Source organism: Ictalurus punctatus, chromosome 13, assembly GCF_001660625.3.
Source record: "Ictalurus punctatus breed USDA103 chromosome 13, Coco_2.0, whole genome shotgun sequence".
Classification (NCBI taxonomy): Eukaryota; Metazoa; Chordata; class Actinopteri; order Siluriformes; family Ictaluridae; genus Ictalurus; species Ictalurus punctatus.
The window spans coordinates 14,314,028-14,336,998 of record NC_030428.2 but is presented as its reverse complement, the minus strand read 5'-3'; the positions used below and the strand labels follow the sequence as shown (position 1 = coordinate 14,336,998).

The 22,971-nt window shown below is 38.3% G+C and overlaps 2 protein-coding genes across 2 annotated transcripts; one reads left to right on the top strand and one right to left on the bottom strand.

Moving 5' to 3' along the window:
* The first annotated feature begins 935 nt into the window (after positions 1–935).
* On the top strand, positions 936–11,657 carry osbpl7 (oxysterol binding protein-like 7). The gene is made up of 20 exons (XM_017483089.3): positions 936–1,226; positions 1,555–1,608; positions 1,692–1,805; positions 1,910–2,065; positions 3,201–3,336; positions 3,563–3,681; positions 3,786–3,854; positions 4,459–4,594; positions 4,733–4,866; positions 5,050–5,142; positions 5,361–5,508; positions 5,610–5,899; positions 6,551–6,688; positions 6,768–6,831; positions 6,929–7,007; positions 7,090–7,234; positions 7,343–7,493; positions 8,461–8,587; positions 8,734–8,856; positions 8,937–11,657. Exons 1-20 carry the CDS (start codon positions 1,104–1,106, stop codon positions 9,043–9,045), a joined length of 2,508 nt encoding a protein of 835 aa, XP_017338578.3. The 5' UTR covers positions 936–1,103; the 3' UTR covers positions 9,046–11,657.
* A 774-nt stretch (positions 11,658–12,431) lies between these two features.
* On the bottom strand, positions 12,432–22,448 carry tbx21 (T-box transcription factor 21). Its single transcript, XM_017483090.3, has 6 exons — positions 21,577–22,448; positions 15,393–15,547; positions 14,826–14,947; positions 14,529–14,687; positions 14,158–14,219; positions 12,432–13,885 (listed from the first exon to the last, which is right to left on the bottom strand). The coding sequence occupies exons 1-6, from the start codon at positions 22,119–22,121 to the stop codon at positions 13,093–13,095; spliced, it is 1,836 nt and encodes a 611-aa protein (XP_017338579.1). The 5' UTR covers positions 22,122–22,448; the 3' UTR covers positions 12,432–13,092.
* Between the last annotated feature and the right edge of the window lie 523 nt (positions 22,449–22,971).

The following is a 22,971-nucleotide window of genomic DNA, read 5'->3' as shown; positions in this document are numbered from 1 at the left end:
TTTAGGTCTTTAAAAAAAATGTACCAGCAAATGTTCTAAATATTTATGTAATTGCTGACAATATGCTTCACATATATAATTTAGCTTTCATAGTGTCATTTTAACAAAATTTGGCATTTTCTCTGTATGTAGTGTATTATCCTATTGCATTCAGCAATCAGCTAGAAAAGGAGAATGCTTGGTGTCTTTTTCATTAAGCTGTCTGGTCTGTATACATGTGATGAACAATTAGAGTAATCCAATTGAGATCAGTGGACTGGATGCTGGATCCAAAAGATTTATTCATTCAGATAAAAGTGCAAAATAGTTCTTCTGTACTTTTGCTGTTTATAGCTATACAATGATGCTCACTGTTTCTTTTCTTTTTGGTTTCAAAAAGGAAGTGCACAGGCCAACCCTTTGTATAGAAGTGGTGTGAAAAGATGCTGTGGCTAAATTAATAGTTCTTTGTATCAGACAAACTGATCTTTACATTGCTGGCTTCAACACAACCTTTGTTGAAGAAGGAAACAGTAATAAAATTATTTTGTTAACGTGAACATTCATGAAATAATGTCTAATATTCTTGCTTTTCAGACATATTGCTCTCCAGTCCTCAATGAACATCTAGAACAGAGTACATTTACATTTTCATTATGGAGCCCCATGGAACGATGCCAGACCACAGCCAGTTTCAGACCGGACTGGACAGAACTTCTGCTGGATGGCAAAAGTCCACGCACTCCCGGAGCAGCAGCACTGCATCCTCTCGCCACTCACGACAGGTGTCTCTACTCACAAACACCCTGATTTCCTACTGATCTTTCACCATGGCACAGTGTTCTTTAAGAACATAACAATACATACGCCCTTAAGAACTTTTTCATTAGGTGTAGAGAACCTGTTGTTCAACCTCTAAATCTCAAATTCAATGCCAGACAAGTCTTAACTAGTCCCATAAAGGATGTGCTCTTCATTATTGTGTACTGTAGGGTGGATTTCTCTGTTAACAGAACTGAAAGGTGTATTTACTTGTGAATATTAGATGCAGATATTTCTTGCAGTAGGTGAAAGAAAGGCGTTTGTTTTGGTCTAACTTTCAGAATATAAAAGACTGGGAGATAATGGATGATCTGCAGGGGGATTCTGGTGCCAGTGGTGAGACCATGCAGGATACGAGTCCTCCTGGCATTTGTGAAGGCTACTTGATGAAGAGGAGAAAATGGCCTCTGAAAGGCTGGCACAAGGTTAGTAAAGCTCAAAAAAATTCTTTTAGGTTTGATGTAATATTTCCAAAAGGCTAGAGATGACAAATTGAGACTTAGGAATCATAAGAACTAGGATCATTTTGTCTAAAACAACAGAATGAACTTGTAAAAGGTCTTGAAATATGGATAATTATATTTGTTAAAATATGGAAAGCAGTTGCTCTTTGTGTAGTCAGTGTGGGTCGAGGTTTTACTTTTCTGTTACTATTTTTTTGTTTGTTTTACTATTTAATTACAACCCTAGTCACATATCAAGTGCCATTATGAATGATTAGAATGATTACAATAATGTATGCTTTTTTTGCAGAGATACTTTGTGTTGCAAAAAGGGATTCTCCGATATTCAAAAAACCAGTATGATGTAAGTAGGATACTATTTGTTAAACATGATTTAAGCTTCACACGTCATACACAACTCCAGCTCACATGTTATACTACCAACAGTTTTCTAGAGGGAAATTAAATGGGTCAATGGATGTCAGTCTCGCAGTGATGTCAGTAAACAAAAAGGCAAGACGGATAGATTTGGATACTGGAGACAGTCTCTATCACATCAAGGTGAACTGTCAGCTGATTTAATAGAATATTTATTTTCAAGCTAAATAAATTTACCTGCATTTATGCAAATAATCCTGTGCATTTTTGATTGTGTTTTCATCAAGGCAAAGAACCATGATCTGTACTACATATGGGTGACCAAACTGAGTGCCCATCGGATGTATAAGAGGAACGAGGCAGCACATGTCCATAACAGCTTGCTGCAGGCCCTGTCTCATGGCAGCAATGTGCTTCAGGGAAATGGTGCTATGCAAAATGTGGTAAGCTATGAATATCAACTCCCTTAACTTTCATATAAGCCAGGAAACATTAATGCTGTGTTCACGAATCAGTGGTATAGACTGCTAATGTGTAATGTAATGAGTATAATTGAATTAATATATAAAATTAAATTTACCTACTGTAAAATCAGAAATGAGAGGTGCCTCAAATAACTGCTGATTTTACTTACTGATAGTATATTAATGCACCAAGGAACCTTTAACTAAAGCTAACTAATGCCAGTAATAGCCATAATATATCATTAGCTATCACAACAATATCTCTAATGATACAAACTAGCTGGAATTCGTTATATTTTTTATTTTCCTTTTGGTTTAAGACACTGAACTTTCATTGGTGAATAAAAAGCCAGTGCACACAAAATGTAGAAGTGTACAAATAAATACATTAAAGGTTGATTCATCTACTTTTCTTATTATCAAGCCTGTTAGAACTTAGATTTGATAGGTATTTTAATTAAGGAATAAAACACAACAGGGTGTCTTATTGGAAAATTATAAATGACTGGATGGTGTGATGCTGTTACCACAACATAATGGATTATTTTCCCCATAACAACACGCCCCAAAGTGTTTTCTTTCTCTTGTACTGCAGCAATTTGCGAACAGTTACATTTATTTATTTATTTATTGTCTTCTCCTACTTTTAGACGTTCATAGCTACACACTACTTAGTGTTATTACTTAATTATTACATTATAGAAACTATAAAAATTTATTCCTTCACCAGCATCTGTCCTGAACACACTCTCTTTATGGAACGTTACTGACTGTTAAAAAGTGTTGACGCCCATGACTCCTTACAGAAAGCTTCGCCATATCAACAATGGCATACTTTTCTTTGTTAAGTAACATCACATCATTTTTTAATAAAGAAAGGCACAGATACCTGAAAATGGTACATACCATGTATACTTTATGTAATGTGCAGTAAAGCTCGCGTACTTTATATTTCCCACTTCTGCCCATGTTAAAATAGAGGTAACATAGAGATCATATAGATCAGGTATGATACTGTATAAATGCACTAGTTCAGAACTTAATCTATCTCATGGATAGAATGCTTAAAACTTGCAATTAAGAGGTGTCTAAATATAATTATGACCTTTTTCAGTACCAGAACGTGTCTGACTCTTACCTGGGTGATGTGGCAGCTCAGACTGAAGACCTGCATGTTGCAGACACTGGAGTCAATGGGAAAGTGTGTGCCTGGCTGCAACAGGCCCATGACCCAGACAGCTGCACTCAAGGTATTTTAATACCTGGTCTTGCCTGTAATCTGCCTATTTTAAACGCATATAATGAATAATGAATAATTAAACACAAGCACACAGAATCATGAAAAAATTGTCTTTAAGCTTACAGCATATAACATATTGATCAAATGCTTCTGCAGAGTTGTGGTTACTGAAATTTAAGAAGATATGAGCCCTTTCCATAAGATGAGATGATATGTGTATCTGTATTCCTGTCCAGAACTGAACCGCTGTCAAATAGACCTGAATGATTTAAATCGGTTGGTCCAGAAACTGCACACTCTGGAGTTAGACAAGGCTGTTAGTAATGGAGAACTAAAGAGGATAATCAGCATGCAGGTGAGAAGGACTTTCCACAGTCTTAATGCCATGTGACTATTAGTCTTAAAAAAAAAAAGGCTACAGAGGAGATGTTTGATCTGTGTTTTATGTTTATGCCACAGAATCTTTCACTTGAGAAGCCCAAGAAGAAATCTGGCAGGCTATGGGGTCACACTCATACACTTGGAATGGTGAGCCAGATGTTTTAAAAGCTGTCTGATTAAAGAATCATGTCTAATTTTGGGAATCAATATTAATTCCTCCCTTCCACTTATGCTTATTTAGTATTTTAGTGAAGCAGTGATTTTTTCTCTCCATGCAGTTTAATTTCAATCTTTATAACCGCAATATATAATTATTTTTATTTGTGTTGTCAGTGTAGAACTGTCAATAATTTAATGAATTACTTAATTTTTTTTTTTTACATTAAGCCACTGCATAGGATTACTAAATCGGTGAGTCAACAGGACTTTTTAAATTGAGGTTTGAAACAGCTACTCAATGCGTCAAAGTTTTTTACTTTCCACTACACCCCAGCCACCCCCCCCAGCCACCCCCCACCTCCACACTCTACACCTTTGTATGGATAAAAAGTCCCTGATGTAATTTTTCAGCCTATGACTTTTGCTTGGATTTTATAATCTAGTTTTGTAAATTTCACTATATAACAATATCTTCCTTCGAGACACTAAGAAGAAAAGTAATTGAAAGTAATTGTTCATAAGATGCGCCTTTCCCTGACAGTTGGACTAATATGCTTTGCCTTTGTTTTTTGTGCTTTCTTATTTTCTTCAGTTCTCATCATCCCACCTGGGTGCATCTGTGCCCTCCATCCCTGACTATGTCTATACCCAGCTTACTCCTTCAGCCTCCTCTAGCTCCCCTGAATGCAGAAAGCTCTACCAGGACATATGTTCTGTGTCACAAAGAGGTGAGGAACAGATATCAATGAAATCACGCTTTTTCTTCAGCTGGAAAAGATCTTATAACATGGAAACATTTAATGATATTGACTTGAAGAACATTATGTAACCTCAAAACTGATAGTTTCTCTTCTTGCCCCAACAAGTGCATGCCTCTCTGAGGTCCGTGCATGAGGCTCTGTTTCAGGAGCGCCAGCAGCTACAGGACACCTGGTCCAGCACCGAGCTTCGCCAGAACACTTCTGCTCAAATTAATGACATATGTAGCACCCTGACTGAGGTAAGATTGCCTGTCACTTATTCATAGTGCCGTCAAGTTTGTTTTGACTGCCTGAAAATGAACCATTGATGAATTGTATTTTAATACAAAGACACACTGTTGTTGCTGTGCGCTGCTTATGTGACAATGTGCAGGATATACAGTCACCATTGTGTAGAGGTATACGTATGTGTGTATGTTCAGTTAGATGTGAAGTCCCGGCAAACACAAATCCACACAAGGTCAGAGTGCTCTGACTCCTCTGAGGAATCCTACCACACTGTGACCCTGAGAAAGGTGTGTTCCTCCCCAAGCTGAAGCTTACAGTACCAGCTAACTAATTTCCAATTTCTTTTTTTCTTGTGCTTCACTTCTCACCCCTCTCTCTACATTTTCTTGCATGTGCCTGGGTTTCATTGGCTTGATCATTTAAACACTCTTCAGCATTTAACACTTCTGTGTCCAGTTGTGCCATGCACTTTGATTCAGTTTCATTTCTTGTTCCTGCTCTTTAGTCTGAATCAATATGCCGTTCCTTGGTGGCAGACTCAGTGGCAGAGTTTTTTGATGCACGTGATGAGATTTGTGGAAGTTTCTCTGAGGCATCAGATGAATCAGGTCTGAGTGATGCCTCCAGTAATTCAGAGCCTGAGGAAGACCATGGTTGGTATCAATATTCAAAAAATATAGTTTATTTGACAGAAAGATTATATGGATCAGCTTATTGTATTATATCTTTTTTCCCCCACTCATATAACCTGCAGTAACAGCAACACGGAAGTACCGTGCCAGTCTTTCCAAAGCATCAGCAAAACCCAGCTGGACTTTAGGGAACACTGGCCACCGCACCAAACTGCCAGCAGTTTGCCCTGATAACAGTCACATAGGCCTTATATCGATCCTTTATAACAACATCGGGAAGGACCTGTCACGTGTATCCATGCCTGCAGCCCTGAATGAGCCTGTCAATCTACTCCAGAGGCTCTGTGAGGAACTGGAGTACTCAGAGTTACTGGACACAGCCAACCGTACTGACGACCCCTACCAGAGAATGGTACTGATTCATATTTAGAGTTAATGAGTTGACTAATAAAAAGTTCTAAGTGCTATGCTATGTATATATATATGACATATATATATATATGACACACACACACACACATATATATATATATATATATATATATATATATATATATATATATATATATATATATATATATATATAATGGAGGTTTAAACAATTGAATATTCAAAATGAATTCTGAATATTTAAATCTCTAAGATTTTGTGGTAACCAGGTGCAATCAGGCTGAGGTACTTACGTGATTACTTTGATCTACACACAAAGGAAAACCACAAATTCTTCTCTCTAATAAACTTGCTCTCTAATAAAATATGAATCATACAGGTTTAGAGTTGATTTCACAAGTGCCTTAGAATAAAGAATTCATGAAAATATAAAAATATGCTTCGCACTAATGTTTTTTTGACTGCCCCAACAACAGCTCGTATATATCCATTATAATTGAATTAGCATTAAACAGGTTGCATTTACAGTTCATGGTAATTACACAGATGCAGATGCAGTAAATAGAGATTAATTTGAATTATGCATAAAAACATGCAATATATTCGATAGTTAAATCTATATACTGTTAAAAATCTGTTAAATGTCTAGTAATGTTGTCTTGTTTATGTTTAGGTGTACATTGCTGCCTTTGCTATCTCTGGCTATTCTACAGCTCAGTATCGTAACCGTTATAAGCCCTTTAACCCAGTTCTGGGAGAGACATTTGAGTGTGTAAGGGAGGACCGAGGTTTCCGCTATATTAGCGAACAGGTAGGTGACTTTAAACTGATCTCAAGTCAGAAAAATCTGTTAAAAGGCCCTTTCTCATTCAGTGCCATTCTGTCCTCAGGTTTGTCATCACCCACCCATCTCTGCTTGCTATGCTGTCTCTGACAACTTCTGCTTTTGGCAGGGTGAGCCCTCATAACAGAAGTTACCGATTTACATTAAAATAAAATATGCATTCTGGATCAGGAATTAACAACACTTTGTATAATTTTTTGTGTGCAGATCAACGATGGAAGAATAAATTCTGGGGAAAGTCTTTGGAGATAATGCCAGCTGGAATGGTGAATGTAACTCTATCAAGGTGATATCCCTATTTCCTTTCAAATGGATTATGTGAGTAATTTAAACAGGCAGAAGGAGTCTGAGCATTGAAGTATGTTTAGGTATGGAGACCACTATGAATGGAATAAGGTGGTGACATGCATTCACAATGTCCTGAGTCAGCAGCGCTACCTAGAGCACTATGGAGAGGCAACGATCCGCAACCTGAACAGCTCAGTCTGTACATGTAAGATCACGTTTGTTAAGGTGAGAGTAGTTTTTGAATCCAGCTTTTTGATCACTATGCTGAAAAAAAGCAATCACTGTATAATTAGTTGATCATATGAATCCTTTTTCTCTCTGTCTCTCTTTCAGTCTCGCTACTGGGGCTCAGATGCAAATAAAAATGAGGTTCAAGGCCAAGTCCTAGACCAGTGTGGTAAAGTAGTGCACCGATTCGGAGGATTCTGGCATGAGGGGATATTCTGTGATACACTACCCAATCCACAATGTATTTGGAAGCCATGTAAGTTCATATAGTTAATATAGATATTTTGTTCATAAGCAATGTATTATAGACTATAATGTATTATAGAAATGTATTTTAAAATTCTTAAGCAATTATTCTTAAGTTCCCTTACTGAATACTAAATTGAAGCATTCTTTAAAAGTCAGATAAAGATAAAATTCTAAAATACATACATTTTATTTCTTTCTCCTTTAAATAAATAAGTGATAGATGCTACACTCTGTATATCACATACTACATGTCTGGATTATATGCTATATAATCAAGCTAAAACATATATGGTAAATGGTCTGCACTTATACAGTGCTTTTTTAACCTTAGCGGTTCAAAACACTGTGTCTCATTCACACACACACACACACACACACACCAATGGTAGCAGAGCTGCCATACAAGGCGGTAACTTGCCATCGGGAGCAACTTGGGGTTCAGTGTCTTGCCCAAGGACTCTTCAGCATGTGGAGTCATGTGGGCCGGGAATCGAACCGCCAACCATACAATAAGCAGACAACCCGCTCTACCACCTGAGCCACAGCCGCCCGCTATAAATGAAATTAAATATATTTTCAAAATGTAAACTCCATGTAAATTTGGACTGAAAAGTAAACAGAATTTTTGGTATAAAAATGTATAAAAATACAAAACAAATTTCCAGGGGGGCATTAAAGAAACGAAACTATAATAATATTGATATTTGCATGTCATTGATAACAATACCACTGAGCAAATTTCTCAGTGCTATTTCAAAGCCATAACCACAAGGTCCCACCACTGCAAACCTAGACAAAGACCATGATATCAGGCCCTTGAATCTTGATGAATCGATGTGACATATACGTTTGAGTTGAGCTCTTTTTATACCTGATAGATCCATTCCTCAGAGTAATTAATCCTTGCACTGATTATTTTGAAACTTTTGCCATACACAAGTCACATTTATCACTATATCTGTGCTATCCTGCAGACCCTCAGCCTAAGGACTACGTCTTGTACTATGGATTCTCCAACTTTGCAATGGAAATGAATGAGCTGATGCCTGAACTTGAACCTTTGCTGCCCCCAACAGATACACGCCTGCGTCCAGACCAAAGGTGAGTCTATAAGCATACAGCTGGATATCTAGCAGAATATGATACTAACTTATTGCCTGCTTCTTATAGAAACCTCTGCACAGTAGAGAGTAATGCTGTTTAGGTTGGTTGTATGTACATATGCTATACCTCATCACTGTGGCCAGGATGTTGGAGGAAGGCAGCGTGGAGGAGGCAGACAAAAAGAAAGATGAAGTGGAAGAAAAACAGAGAGAGCGGAGGAAGACTTTGGCAAAGAGAGGAGAGCAGCACATCCCTCGTTTTTTCAGGTAAGAGGAGTGATCAGAATATCCAAAATGATTTTTGGATTTTTGGTTGTTGAGTATGTCCTTTCCTTTGTCTTATGCAGGAAATCGGTTGATGCAGCTGGTAGAGAAGTGTGGCTCACTAATGGAACTTACTGGAAGCTCAGAGAGAATCCTGGATTCACAAACATGAAAAACTTGGAATTATGGTGAAGTCTCAGTAGAGTTTGAAACTCTGAACTGTAAAACTTTCTTACATATTTCTTAAAGTACATGGACTTGAACACAAAGCAAATTGTAGAGCACAGATGAACTGCCCATGACAGACTGGGCAAGGATAAAGCTCTTAACCAAAGACCAAGATTTTCTATTTTCCCCTGAGGTATTCAGGCTTTCACTTCTTTGATGGTTGGACAATTAAACCAATATATATTTAGGGAGTTAATCCATCTCTGCATTTACTTTCTTCCTCAAAATGATTGCTATGTAAACAGGACACATAAACTTGGGAAGACCATTGTGTTCTGTTCATTTCATCAGTACATTTCATCAACACCATGTGGGTTGTTGCAAAAAATATATGATATTTTGTAGCTTAAGCAAGAGGGTGTGTGGGTCTGTTTTTGTAATCTTACTTCCACCCACTCCTGTTGGAATTCTGACCAAATCCCAGCCATTTCTTCAGTTATTATTTTTGTTTATACCTGTCTGTGATATGTTCTAATGAACTCAGTTTGTTCTATTTCCCAAATTATAAACAAATGAGTAATTTAAACTTCAGGGGACCCTGATCAGGATCATCAATGAAGATGAGCCACTCTTGCCAGCATGAGTAAAACTAGTTGTTTTTGTTGGGTCCCATGGGATCCCAGTCCTGGTGCACACTTCTAGCTTAAGACCTAAATGATGCATATTAGACACATTAAAAAAAAAATTAAAAATAATAATTAAAAAAAATTCTTAATGGGGAAGGCCATTTAATTGCATAACAAGTCATTTACCTGTGTTACTGAAAACAGGAATGAAAAGAGATTTTGGAGTACACAGCATTTTATAGTACTCTGGCAGTACAATAACAAAAAATGGGACTGGGTTGTGTGATAGGGTCATACATTTGTTTTCAAGGGACATATATTTCTTATTAGTTTATGCACATGCTGCTCTTGATAACACATGGGAAGTATTTACTTATAATATAAAGAGGGTTGATGAACTGCAGGATTGATCTTGCTACTTGACTTTTTTGGGGGAATTATTAAAAAAAAATGTATTCTCTTTCATGTGTATGGATTTTTTTGTGTTTTTTTTTCTTCCCAAAGTCATCACTCGAGAGAGTCTTCCTGTAATAGGATTTATTCTAAGTGGGATTAGAAAAAGCACTTCCTCTTCCTCAAAGCCTTCTTAGACTTTGCATAACCAGTGTGTACAGTGAAACTCTACAACAATTAAACAACATTATTTAATAAGAACTTTTACATTTTAACATTAAATGTTAGCCAATTCTAACATTATAACAAATAAAAGTTTCATATTAAAAATGACGTGTTTTATTACAGTTAGAACATATCAAGTTTTTTTCTACATTATTTGGGGGAGGGTTCCTGTTATTTATTAACCTTGGCTTCCAGGTGACATTGGAGAAAATTAATCTTCATATTACAGAGTATGTTTTTCATTTACAGAGAAGACTATTAAACTCATGGTTCCGTGGAACATCATATAAATATACCTTAAAGACAATCTGATAATAGCACTGCTAGTCCATAATAAAGCTTCGGAGAGGGGAAAGCTTGAGGGTAAATTCCCTCCTACATGTGGCATTATTCATCAAAGTTGGATCTGAGCAAATGTATTTCAGGGTAAACTTGGGTATGCTGTATGCATATAACATGTAAATAAGGGACTAGTGGGTCCATACCGCCCAAACTGATTCATTACTTGAGCCTAACCATTCATTTTGATGTTGCATTGCAGTTTCCTATATCAGATGCAGATTCCTTCATATATCATTCTGTGCGGCCAATTTGCACCCAATTTTTTTTGTAACTTTGATAAATAATGGCTATTATTATATCAGAATAGGGAGATAGTCCACTAGGGGTCACCTAAAACATATCCTAACAATTATCCTAACAATACTGTACACCTGTGTTCTCAGTGATCATAGAATATTCAAACAATGGTTTGAATGCATATTCAAGAATTGTTCAAGAATGAGTTAATTGTACAAAAAAATGAATAATTACAGTTCTCTTAAATTAATATGAACACTTTTTTAAATTGCACTTGAAATTAGAAACAGTTTACCAAAAATAATGTCCAGTTAAGTTCATACCTATCAATTGTTTGCACCTTACTACTTAGAACCAGGGAAAAAACAATAAACAAAACCCTGTTATTTTCAGTCAGTATTAACTTTCTACATCTCCATTACTTACACAAATGGAGCTGAATATTCATCGGCACATGCTTGACCTGAGTAATATCTAACAATATGTTTATAACCGAGCAGTAGCAATATGAAATATCTCACTGCGATTGTCTTCTTCATTGTATTGCTAATATGTAATTTGGTTTAATACTGAAATAAATACATTGCTCTCACATTAAGGTAAGCAAATCCAAACTTACTGGTTTGAAAGTCCACATACTGAAGCTTTGATATTCCACTATACAGTTTTTTGGGAAGCTCTATAAAATACTGACAGTACGGAATAAAACAACAATTTCATAAAACGTCATACTGTAAGCATTTCTATTTTTTAACAATGTACATACTAAGTAAGTGCAGTCTTATTACAGAATTGTTTACCATTTTCATTTGGTCAAAGAAGATATAAATAAAAAATAATAATCATCGCCCCTCTGTGTGTGCATGTGTATATACTGTTAACTGGACCATTATGTCTTATTGTAAAATATGTTGTTGTGGGAAGTATTGTAATATGTAGTTCACTGAAAAATCACATTAGTTGTTGACCAATGAAATGTGTCTAAATTCTGAAAGGTGAACCTTATCCTATATTGTGCGTTTGCCTCCACAGTCAGTGTGTTAACATTCTTATAGCTGTTGCCCACTGAGCTGTCGAAGTTCATTCTCACCTTTGGAGGTCTGCAGGCCGTGATAAGGTGAGACTGAGGTCTCGTTCTTCCTTCGTGTCATTGAGGACTGTGGTGTGTATGCTGTTGTCTGATTATGATGTCCAGTCACCACAGTGCGCCTTCAGGTGTCCATTTTCCCACCCTGTCTATCTGCATGTTGTCTTTCTTGTCCTATTTGTGAGACTTGCTGATGTTGGGTTAAGAATGTTCTTTTGACGCTAATCAGACTGACATTGCTGTGTTTGTGTTGACCACGTAAATACTGTAACACCTGATTTGTACCGCAACTCATCATGTATGAATCCAAAGTTCAGGAAAGCATAATTTGAAGAACAACATTTACATTTACTTCATAAATGTACAATGGTACTGAGGCATATGCTACAAGATGACATTAGAGCCAGCCCCTGATCTAGTGAGGGCGATTTAGTAGAGAGAATGGGATGTTGATAGGAAGACAGCTGACAGGATGAGTGGAACACATTCTGACCTCTCCATGCAGATTTTTTCTTTGTTTCCTTTAATAGCACTTATCACTTACATGATCTGATTTCATTGCACACTAAGGTTCATTTGGAGTAGTGAAAATGTGAATGAACTGGAATCATAAAATATAATGTAGACTCAAAAGACATAGCTATATTCTTGAGAACCGTGTGTGTGTGTGTGTGTGTGTGTATGCATCTGTGAGTGTGAGAGAACTGGGAGACTGGACAGGTCCATGAGGGGAGTGTCAGCAGGTATGCAGACTTCTTTAAATGCTAAACAGTTACATCCGGAATTCATCCAGGTCTCTGTGTGTGCATGCATATATCTCCAGGCCAGTGTTTCAGCCCAGTCACATCATCTTGACTCGCCAGTCCTCACCATGACAGTGACCTTCAGGATGACTGGAGTGCCTCCACCTGACCTTACCCATACAGCACTATCATGGGGAAGAGGCACACCAAATATAAGAGGGCCAGCAAGTACACTGAAGAGATAAAAAAAAATAGCACCAGGGCTATGAAGGAAAAATGATTCAGAGTTCTGTGTTAGCTGTTACTGGCCTCTGTTGTCCCTCCTCTAGACTCCCTACTGGGCTTTGTCCCAGAAGGCAGTGCAGCTCTGTGGGTGGGACACAGCAGGAGTGCTACACTAATTCAGAGTCGATGGGTCTCAGTGACTGTAGAAGCCATAGTAGCCTGCATCGCTGCTGTTGTCCTTCTCACAGGCTTCGCTGCGAATGGGAGGAGAGTTCTCAGTGCTGGAGGCATAGGGTGACACTCGTCTTTTCTTGCTTTCTGCACCCTCGAAAAGACCAGAGTCGACCGAGTCTACTGATTTGACAGAGGGGGTCTCCATCCAGGTGTCCTCCACCACTTCTTTTGGCTTGTCTTGTAGTACCGGCAGCCTCAAGGACTCAAGGATTGAAGGAGAATTGTGAAGGCGGGGATTTATTGCTGGAGGAGAGGATGACATGGCTGGAGAAGACATGGGACGGAACCAACTCAGGCTAGATGAGGCTTTCCCAGGGTGGGAGTGGCTGAGGTACTGTGGTGAAGGTCTTGCTGTGCTCCATGTGGCAGGGCTAGCACTTGATATTGGCCCAGAAGTGAATGGGATCTCAGGATAGTAGCTCAGCGGGTGGTGGGGTGATGTCTGTAAAGTGAAGGGCTTGTATAGGCTGTTGGCTGTATAGTCACCATCGTAAGAGGTGAAGTCCAGTAGGTTGGAGGGTGTGCCCTGCTGCCCAGGGAGGTACCAGCGCCCATGGTGACTTCCACTTGGGTCTTTGGGGCACGCCTGTGCCATGCTGACAGGCTCGCAGCTGTAGAAACGGCTGTGCTGCAGTGGACTCATATACTGCTCGGCCAGGTAAGGTTGGCGGGGATAGCAGCTGGCTGCCATCAGCTGCTGACCCTCAGTGGGGGAGGGGGTGATACGATCCGAGTCAGGCGGGGCATACAGTCTGTAGGGGAACATCAAGGTCAAAATCAACTGACAAAACCCCTCTAGAGTTGTTAAATACAAATCTCTCAGGGCTGAGGGGTACAGTGTGAGCCGTAAAACTTTGATAAGATCTGAATGTAGCTTTTGGGTTTAGTTTTCCTTAAGAGATTGAGTAGCATTATACTTTACATATATTTTAAAGTGGATCGCCTGTTAAAATGTGAGGGTGTAGAAGTATTAATATTCTCATAAGATAAGTCGAGGGAGTAGTATTGTTTTAGGTTTACTTACGTGTCATAATTGTCTCGGAAACCTTTCGCAAAAGGGTTATGGTCTATTTTCAGCTGAGTGATCTGTGGAAGAAATGGCAGGAGCAGGAGCCATGACAGATGTGACGGGTATGGTCAGGATGTCAAGAGAGGAGGAGGAGGGCAGGGTGTGACAAGAAAAGGGCACACAGAGTTAATAGTCAGAAAATAAGTGATTAAACTGTAAACTACAAACTTCTTCTAAAGGTATCAGAATATCAGCTATATGAAGCTTTGTATATATTCATTATAATGTTAATTCATTACAACACAGCTTGTCAGTTTCCACACAGCTGTTTTGTTTCATTGGTGGTTATATTGTAGGTATGAGCTGTACGAGGAGGGGTGACTCACATCTGCATTTTGGTAGGCAGTGACTGCAATGAACTGGGTCTCGGGGAAGATGAAGGTTTGCGCCTTACAACTGCGGAAGGGATCTTCTGTTCCATCCTCCTTCACCTCCATGATATGCAAGCGTGGCTGGTACTTGTGAAGAGACTGCAGCACTATCATCTGTGTGGTACACATAAGATTTGACATGAGATATGAGTAGACATGAGTGGAGATGGGTTGAGAGGAGGAAATAAATAAAGACACCACTGACCACAAGCGATCATATACACGCCAACAAACATTTTTTCTCAGTGATACCTGTGACATGTTGTTGGAGCCACCCTTATTGTTGGTGAGTTTGAGCTTGCCAAATGAGACCTCCTGCCTCATCCAATGATTCCCTGTGTTAGGAGAGTCAGGATGCATATACATCCTGTTTCCTGTGGGGGGAAAAATAGTATGATATACTTTTTACAACTGTGTTTCATTTTTGTATAACATCTTAGTGCATTTATGTAGAATTTATACAGTAATCATGCTAAAAATGCATGACCTTTTCTTGAAAGCCTTTTAAAACTTGGCTTTGATTGTCATTTTCAATTTAATGCAGAATGAGATTGCAGTTGGTGATGCCAAACTGCTGCAGTTCACACAGTCATAGTAGCAGGTGTGCATGCATGCGTTTCTTAGGTTGTGGTGTACAGTGACACCAGATATATTCTTCTCATGGCCACAAAAAGACATAACTGAGAAGCAGAATTTTTTTTCCTTCCAATGCACACTGATATGCAATGCAAAAACCACAATACAGATAAAATGCTCTACTTAAAGAAAAAGCATATACTGAGCGAAAGCAAGTGTCCAATTACTGGCTACTGATTATACCTGGCATATTGCCCTCTGCTTTGCCACACTGCACCCACTTGCCTCCCTGGTACCTCCAGTGGTGCTGGTCAGCCAGAACCACATCAACATACACGTTGTAGTGAGCCGAGGGGTCCAGAGCACTGATATTAAAACTGAGAAAAGGGAACATCCTCCTGTTCAGAGAAACGGATACAGAAACCAAGTGAGGATAAACAAGTGTTATGCTTCATGAATCTCTCACCCTGAAGCTAGTGCACAGTCATTAATGCTCTGCTGCTCAAGCACACATTTTTAGTTCATTCTGATTCTTCTGTCAACTATCAGGCTCAAAGTTATGAAGTTATAACTGTTACATAGATTCCACGCAATTGATGAATTAAATTGAAATTGCAATTCCATACAATATATCTTCTACTCATTATGGTTGTTTTAGTAGTCTGCTCATTTGGGAGTGCATACAAAATATGTAGCTCATCAATCATACTGGATGACCTATTCACACACAAGCTTGTCTATATATATGTGAATGCTTTTAAATCATGCCTACATAAACCTTAAACCTTATGCCTACATAAACTTGAGTTTTGAAATTGTAAATCTAATAATTTTATTTAGTAATATTAAAGGATTTTCAAATGTACCATGTTCTGTAGTCTTTCAAAAATTTATGACAAAATGTATATAACAAAATATCTGGCAAATGCCTGTTAAAAGCAAGTTAGAGAAGAGAATGAAGGATCATATGACTGAACACCCTGTCCACATACAAGCACTTAATAGTCATCACTCTGATAAATATGTGGTATAAAAACATAAAGAACAGATGATTCATTTCTTCTTCATTAGCAGCTACATCTCAATATACTGTAAATGAAAACAGAAACCAGCTTCAGGATTCTGTTTTTACCACTTTACACTCTCTCTGCTCATTCTGATTTATAACCAGAGCGCGCCACTTCTCTTCCCTGACTAGCTTTCATGGGCATACTTATCTAAAAGAGACGATTTATAAGAAATCAGTACTTGGTGAAGGGGAAACTTAAAGGTTTACCACAGAGAGTGTGTTTTGCATAAGTAGGAGGCTCAGGTTTACTATGACAGAAATTGTTAACCTGTGGAAACTTGGTGACTGGTTGACTCAATGACAGCCGGTACTCGGCTAGTAGGTGGTTGCCAAACAAAGATATGTATTCTCTGCTGTCTAGGACACTGTTATGTGTCTGCTAGGTATGTCCTTACTTGTACATGTCTCTTCAAATGTGAAATGAAACTTAAAAAAATTAAAAACATACTATGGTTCCACTTCCTTTAAAATGCAAGAGATATAACAGTCAAAATTGCAGTATTAGAAGGAAGGCAGAGGCAAATCGATTAGTACTCTGATAACGAGGTATGTGAAAAAGAGAAGTGTATGATGTATGTGTGAGAAGTATAGTAGAGCAGGGAGGTGGCAAATGATACAGACAAATCCCCCAGTGCTGAATTAACACCTAGAGTGTTGAATGAACCCTTTTAGTGTTCATTTGTGTCCAATTGGACGTAAATGTAGGTGTAAATTCAACACTGTGGATTTTACTGTGTAGCTGTGTTACTGGAAGTCAATGCAGAGAAGATTTCTCTCCTTAAGTGCACTCACTGATTCACCAGGACAGGAGTTCAGGTCCAGTTTATGTCATCATGCCTACATGTGCTCATTTGTGATGATATATGCCAGTCCGCAGCTGCTGGTGGACACAACCAGGTGTCCGAGACTCTGACGTACTATACTGTATTTTTGTGCATATATGATTAAATGGCACTGCAACCCTATCCAAGTTAAAGTTGTGTGAGTGAATGAATAGATGAGTGCTGCTTTAGCACAGATTTAAGTGCACTGTAGATAGATATAGATATGCTTTTTTTTTTTTTTTTAGGAATATATCTATGTGGTGAGTTTAAAAACCACTTAACAAACTCTGCTGGTAGAGCAGAGTCAGTGTAATAAACACCAGTGCAGCTTTGACTGCTGAAAAACAGAGCTCAGCAACCACAGTCACATCCCTCATAACAGACCTTTGATCTTGATGAGATTTTATTGAATTGCTTCGGTCACTTGTTGTCTATATCTAGTAATATACTACTTCTGGATGCTTCTAGAGCTGTAGACCCATGCAACAAACTGCTCTGTAGTGAGAAACTTGCAGGTCTGACACTTAATATGTACTTTGCTGCTGAGGCCTGGCTCTTTGCTGCAAGACTCTGCATACTCCATGTTACCATCAACAGATGAACAGGAAGTGATGTTCAGAAAGAAAAAAAAAACATAGAGCAAACACTAACATCAAATATAGCCAGAAATATCTTCGTGCCTTTGCAGCATAGGGCACAGAAAGTGAGTACAAGTGGTACAGGAAACAGACTGCTTATCATTGTTCCTAAAGAAGACATGACACCCTTGTGTTCCTTATAATAATTAAATATAGAATATAAAGTGATTTATACGTCATTAATGAGCCAGCAAATGCATAATACCAAAGCATTGCCTTTATCAGAATCTTTAGAAATTGTGTTTCTGCTGCTTATCTTCTTCCTCTTCTTCTTCTTCTTCTTCTTCTCCTTCTTCTTCTTCCTCTTCTATTTCATATTACAAATGAAATCATATGATGACCACAATAAATTAATTGCAACATCCACTGCTTTTCTGCACCTCATAAAAAGACACGTTTCGAACTGTGCGTTTGAATACACAGACACCAATAACACATAATGTCATACAATATATTCACCCACACTTCTGGCATTGTATATAAAACTGTATAATTACAGTAAAAACTGTATCATGAAACAATACATCACAGGAATCATTAACTATACCATGACGATGGGCCGGAAATATTATAAATTCAATCACTTTCCAGTTGTGCTATATGCTGTGCTTTATTTCACTGATGCAGAAATAATCTTTTATTTCCACTGACTCCTCTGAGTGCAGAATGTACCAAAGATGTAATGGTACAAAATTAAATATAGCTACTATATACCATCCAAATAATTTTTTTCTTACATGATCATGGTCACATATTTCAAGTCTTTGTGATTAGTACTTGTATAAATTATATTGCTAGATGGTATATTAGACAAATAATAATTAGATTTTTAAAAATGAGAGAACTAAATATAACGAACTAATAAAGAAATGTTTAATTAAAAATAGTACACATGTTTACATGTTAAATATTTTGCATTCCCTAGAACTGGATTTTCAAGATACAATTTCTAAAGAAGGCTGGTAGAGTACAAAGCATTTAAACCATTTTTGTTATATCATGATCACTTTTTTGACAAGTTCAAAGCAGATGCACCGTTTAGCCCTTTAAACAAAATTAATTTTGAGCCATCATAGAGAATCTTTAATCGGTTATGCGGATGTTAGTGGAGTGGGTGTTAGTAGCAGAGATGTACCATGGAGAAAATGTGGTCAGACTTAGAGGAGAACTTGAAAAGGGCCAAAGAAACTCGGCTCTCGTTTCAGGCTCTTGGCCTTACAGTGAAGATTTCAAAGCCTTATCTCGGACTGTGTCTCACCTCACTTCTGAAGAAACCTGCCTCACTACACACTCTAACAGACCAGAGGAGAGAGAAAGAGAGAGAGTGAAGAAAGAGTGCAAGAGAGGGAAAAAGCACCTTTCTTCATTTCCTGCACTTCAAAGCCACCTCCACTGATGTACGGCCATCAGACTTTCAGCCTCGCCAAACCTTACAACCACCACCAGTAGCACATCACCGCACTATTCCACCCCCATAACAGAATCAACTGAGCTTGAACACTTCTTGGCATGGAGAGACTCAGATTAAAACTCCATTATGTAAATTTATCACCCACTCAATATTTGGCTGTTACAGGAACATAAAAAAAAACAGTGAAGATTTATTTATTAGAAGTATTTATCTATAAATATTTAAGTCAAATGTACAATTATTCTGTTTATAGTGTCATTTAATTCATTAGTTCATCATTAATTCATCATTCAAATGATGACAGGGACTGATCAAATTTGCTTAATAATAATTACTCTAATAAACAGGGACGTGCAGAGAGTTCCTCAAGGGCAGGGGCTCAAATGTAAAAAAAAAAAGGAGCTAATTTTACTACTTTACTACTTTAACTACTTTACTAACTTTAATTTAACTACATATTCTTATCACCCTGGTAGACACTGTAAACAGACTGTGTGTGGGCACAATAATGAATATGAGAATGACACTACTAATATAACCTAATGGCATTTTATTTTTACATTTATAGAAATAATTCTGTGGGGAAAGGGTAATCGGTGTATGGCTGAACAGAGCACCGTGTAACACCGACTATCACTGTTTGTAATCGTATGATGCCTTCTTTGCAACTATCTGTTGCAACTATCTGTCTCATATTAGCTCACCTTTTTTCACCCATGGTGATAAGGAAGCTGTTGCTAATATTATGGAAAGGTTAGCAGAAGAGCTAGTGGTTTCAGCATACCTGTCTGCCTGTTGAAGCGAGACGCATCGCGATTGCGTCATGACAAAGAGACTATCTGACTGCAGACTCAAGTTGGACAAATAAATAGGAAAATTCTCTGACTTTCTTGTGATTAATTTGCTACTGTTTTGTGCACACTCTCATGTTGATTTGAATTCAAATACTTTTTACATAATATAATTGTTAATTAATTAATGTTGAGAGGGGCACTTTTAAATAATTTAGAAAAGGGGCAGGGGCTTGAGCCCCCAAAGTGTGACAACCACAGAATAATTTAGTGCTAGGCCTATACTTCTTCATAAACTAGAAATATTATTTTGCTGGCCAATTCAAAGGATATGGGTCTTTCACATATACAACATATTTGTTTCTTTTGTGTTTCTTGCATGACGTGTAAAAAGGTTGCAGTAGTGACTGACTAATCAAATTGTGTGTGTGTGTGTGTAGGGGAGATGTATCAATTACTTCAATTATATGAGCAGGGCAACCATGGGTACGGTGTCATTATCCACAAGGTGTGAAGGCATCTGCCAGTGTAAGTTAGTTCAAAATGTGTGTATTTTCATATACCCCTAGTGCAACCCCCCTTCAAACACACACACAAATATACTCATATACACTGATTACAATTAGTTTTGAGTAATTAATTGCTATGCATTTAAATAATTTCATATAAACTGCACTTATTGCAGCAATGAATCAGTAATAACTAATATGTTTTATATGAAGAACTCACTCTGACACTGTAATATAGCAGCAGTGAGATCTAAACAGTGATTAAGACATTTTGCTACAGATAACAAAACACATGATTATTGATTATTTTACTGCTAGGTTCTATATGCTTGTGACATGTGAGAGCACTACTTTAAAGAAATGATAACTGATGAATAATATGAGACACTGCATTTTGACAGAAGACAAAACTTTCGCAGAAGCCTTTTTTTTTCTTTCAGAAATCTTATTTGTTAATATATGAGTCAAATTTAGAAAGTGACTTTCAGGTAAGTTTTTTTCTTTGTCTGTCTAACTAGCTAGGCCTTATCTGAGTGTATAATAGCTAACCATGTTACATTTATCCAGTAACACTTGCAGAATTATAGTAAAATATGAAATATTTTCTCAAATAAGAATTATAGCTGAAGTAACCTCAGCAAAATTATATAAGAATTCTCAATAGCATATAAAGATTTAACATTTAACAGGAATATAAATGAATGAAAATCATGATATTGCTGTCTCTCATGACCTAAGGATTTGTTGGTTTTCCTCCTCTACTATTTCAAAGGAAGCAAGAAAACCAAGATATGAGACGTTTATTTTTAAGCTCCTGTCCAAATTAAGCTGAACATAACCGACTACAGAACCGCTTATTATGAATATTTGTTGACTTTGACAAGAAAAAAAACAGGTTTTAATCAAGGTTAAGCAGTATCTACAGTTTCGTTTCTTTACCTCCAGCTAACAAAACTTTGTATTAGACTTCCAAATAACAGTTGGATTGCTTTCCTGTGCAGATGCTCAAGCTGTCAGTGCGCGTCCTGGCATTCACTGCTTTCATTTCATTTCCAGATGTAATTACTCCATGCTCCTCTACGCCACAGATTGAACTCACATGGATCTTTTTGCCAACTAAAGTATCTTGAGATTACTTCCCTTTTGTAAGCTACTCAAATTTGTGCTAAGACATAGCCTACTTACCTTCCCTGTTTGGTGATGATCATCTCGGTTTGGTACTTGTGAAACTTGGCCCACAGCGGGTAGTTATTGAGAAGCACCTGCGTCTTGCCGCACACCTGTAGGCCAGGTAAGGAATAGAGAGGCGCGCGCGGGTAGCCATGCTGAAAATGCGCGTGATACGAGTCCGCGCTGGCCGAGTGGCCGTCTTTACAGTCCGGTGAATACCCATCAGCCGCTGCGTAAGCCTGAGCCGCGCTGCTGCGGGTGAACGCACAGTTACCGAGCGGAGCCGCTGCCGCTGCCGCCGCCGCCGCGGAGTACAACCTTCCCGCCTGCGCCCCGAGTTCGCCAGCGCTCTGCTCGCCATGGTACGGCAGCGGAAAGTTGTCCTGGCCATTAGGAACCGAGTCTGGATAGTACAGCCTCGCGTCTTGAACGCCCATTTTGAAGTCCGCTAGCTCCTTGCTCCGGTGAAGGTGACCGCTCGTCTCTGCGTCTTTGGCCAAACTTTGCGCGTCGCTTCCATTGAGCATGTTGATATAGAAGCTGCCGCCTATGCCGCCCATTTGCAGGCTCGCTCCGCGCTCACGTGCAGTATCATAGGTTGACAGCTTACTTTCTTGACCTTCTAAAATAAACAAGCTCCACCAAAATCTTTAACGCAAAGGAACAAAAGCAAAATGAACCGGTTTCTGGCTCTCTCTAACACAAGCTTCCGACTTCTGAGAACTGCTCCTGTCTCTTTTACGGCCAAAATAAGAAGACCTGTCTCATGTCTGACATGCCTAACATATCAGTGTTTCTTGATTTATTTCATTGTACTGGGTACATTACTGTAATATAAATAACAGTGCATCACTTTTTTAATTTCACATCAGAATGAGAGGTGCCTGTCTCCCAGCCTATGATATACATTCCGTGAGAGGTAATTGAAAGGGCGGGGACTGGAGCTCAGGCAGGACGGGTGATAGGGTGATATTTGAGCGAGACCCCGCCCCTTATTCCAATAGTTCACCGGACCTGTCCGAAATGAACGAGTTTACCAGTGGTTTATCACACACGATGAAATGTTTAGACATTTGTTCCCGTATTACTGCTTTCTTTATTCACACATCTAAGTTTAAAAGTGTCTGTTACGGATCATTACTCGGGAAATAAAGACACAGTTACTTTCACCCACATCTCTGAGATCAGTAAGACTGACTAATACGATTCATGATGAGCATGCCAAGAAACAACGTTAACGGAAAACCGTTACTGTGCTAAAATGAAATGAACACACAGCTGAGATTAAGATGCACAAATCATTGCATTAGCACAAAGTAGCAGCCTGTTTAGGTTTGATAAACATTTATATGATACAATTAAAACTGGCCTATGTTTAAACAGATTCTAGGACATAGGGTTAAAGTTAAA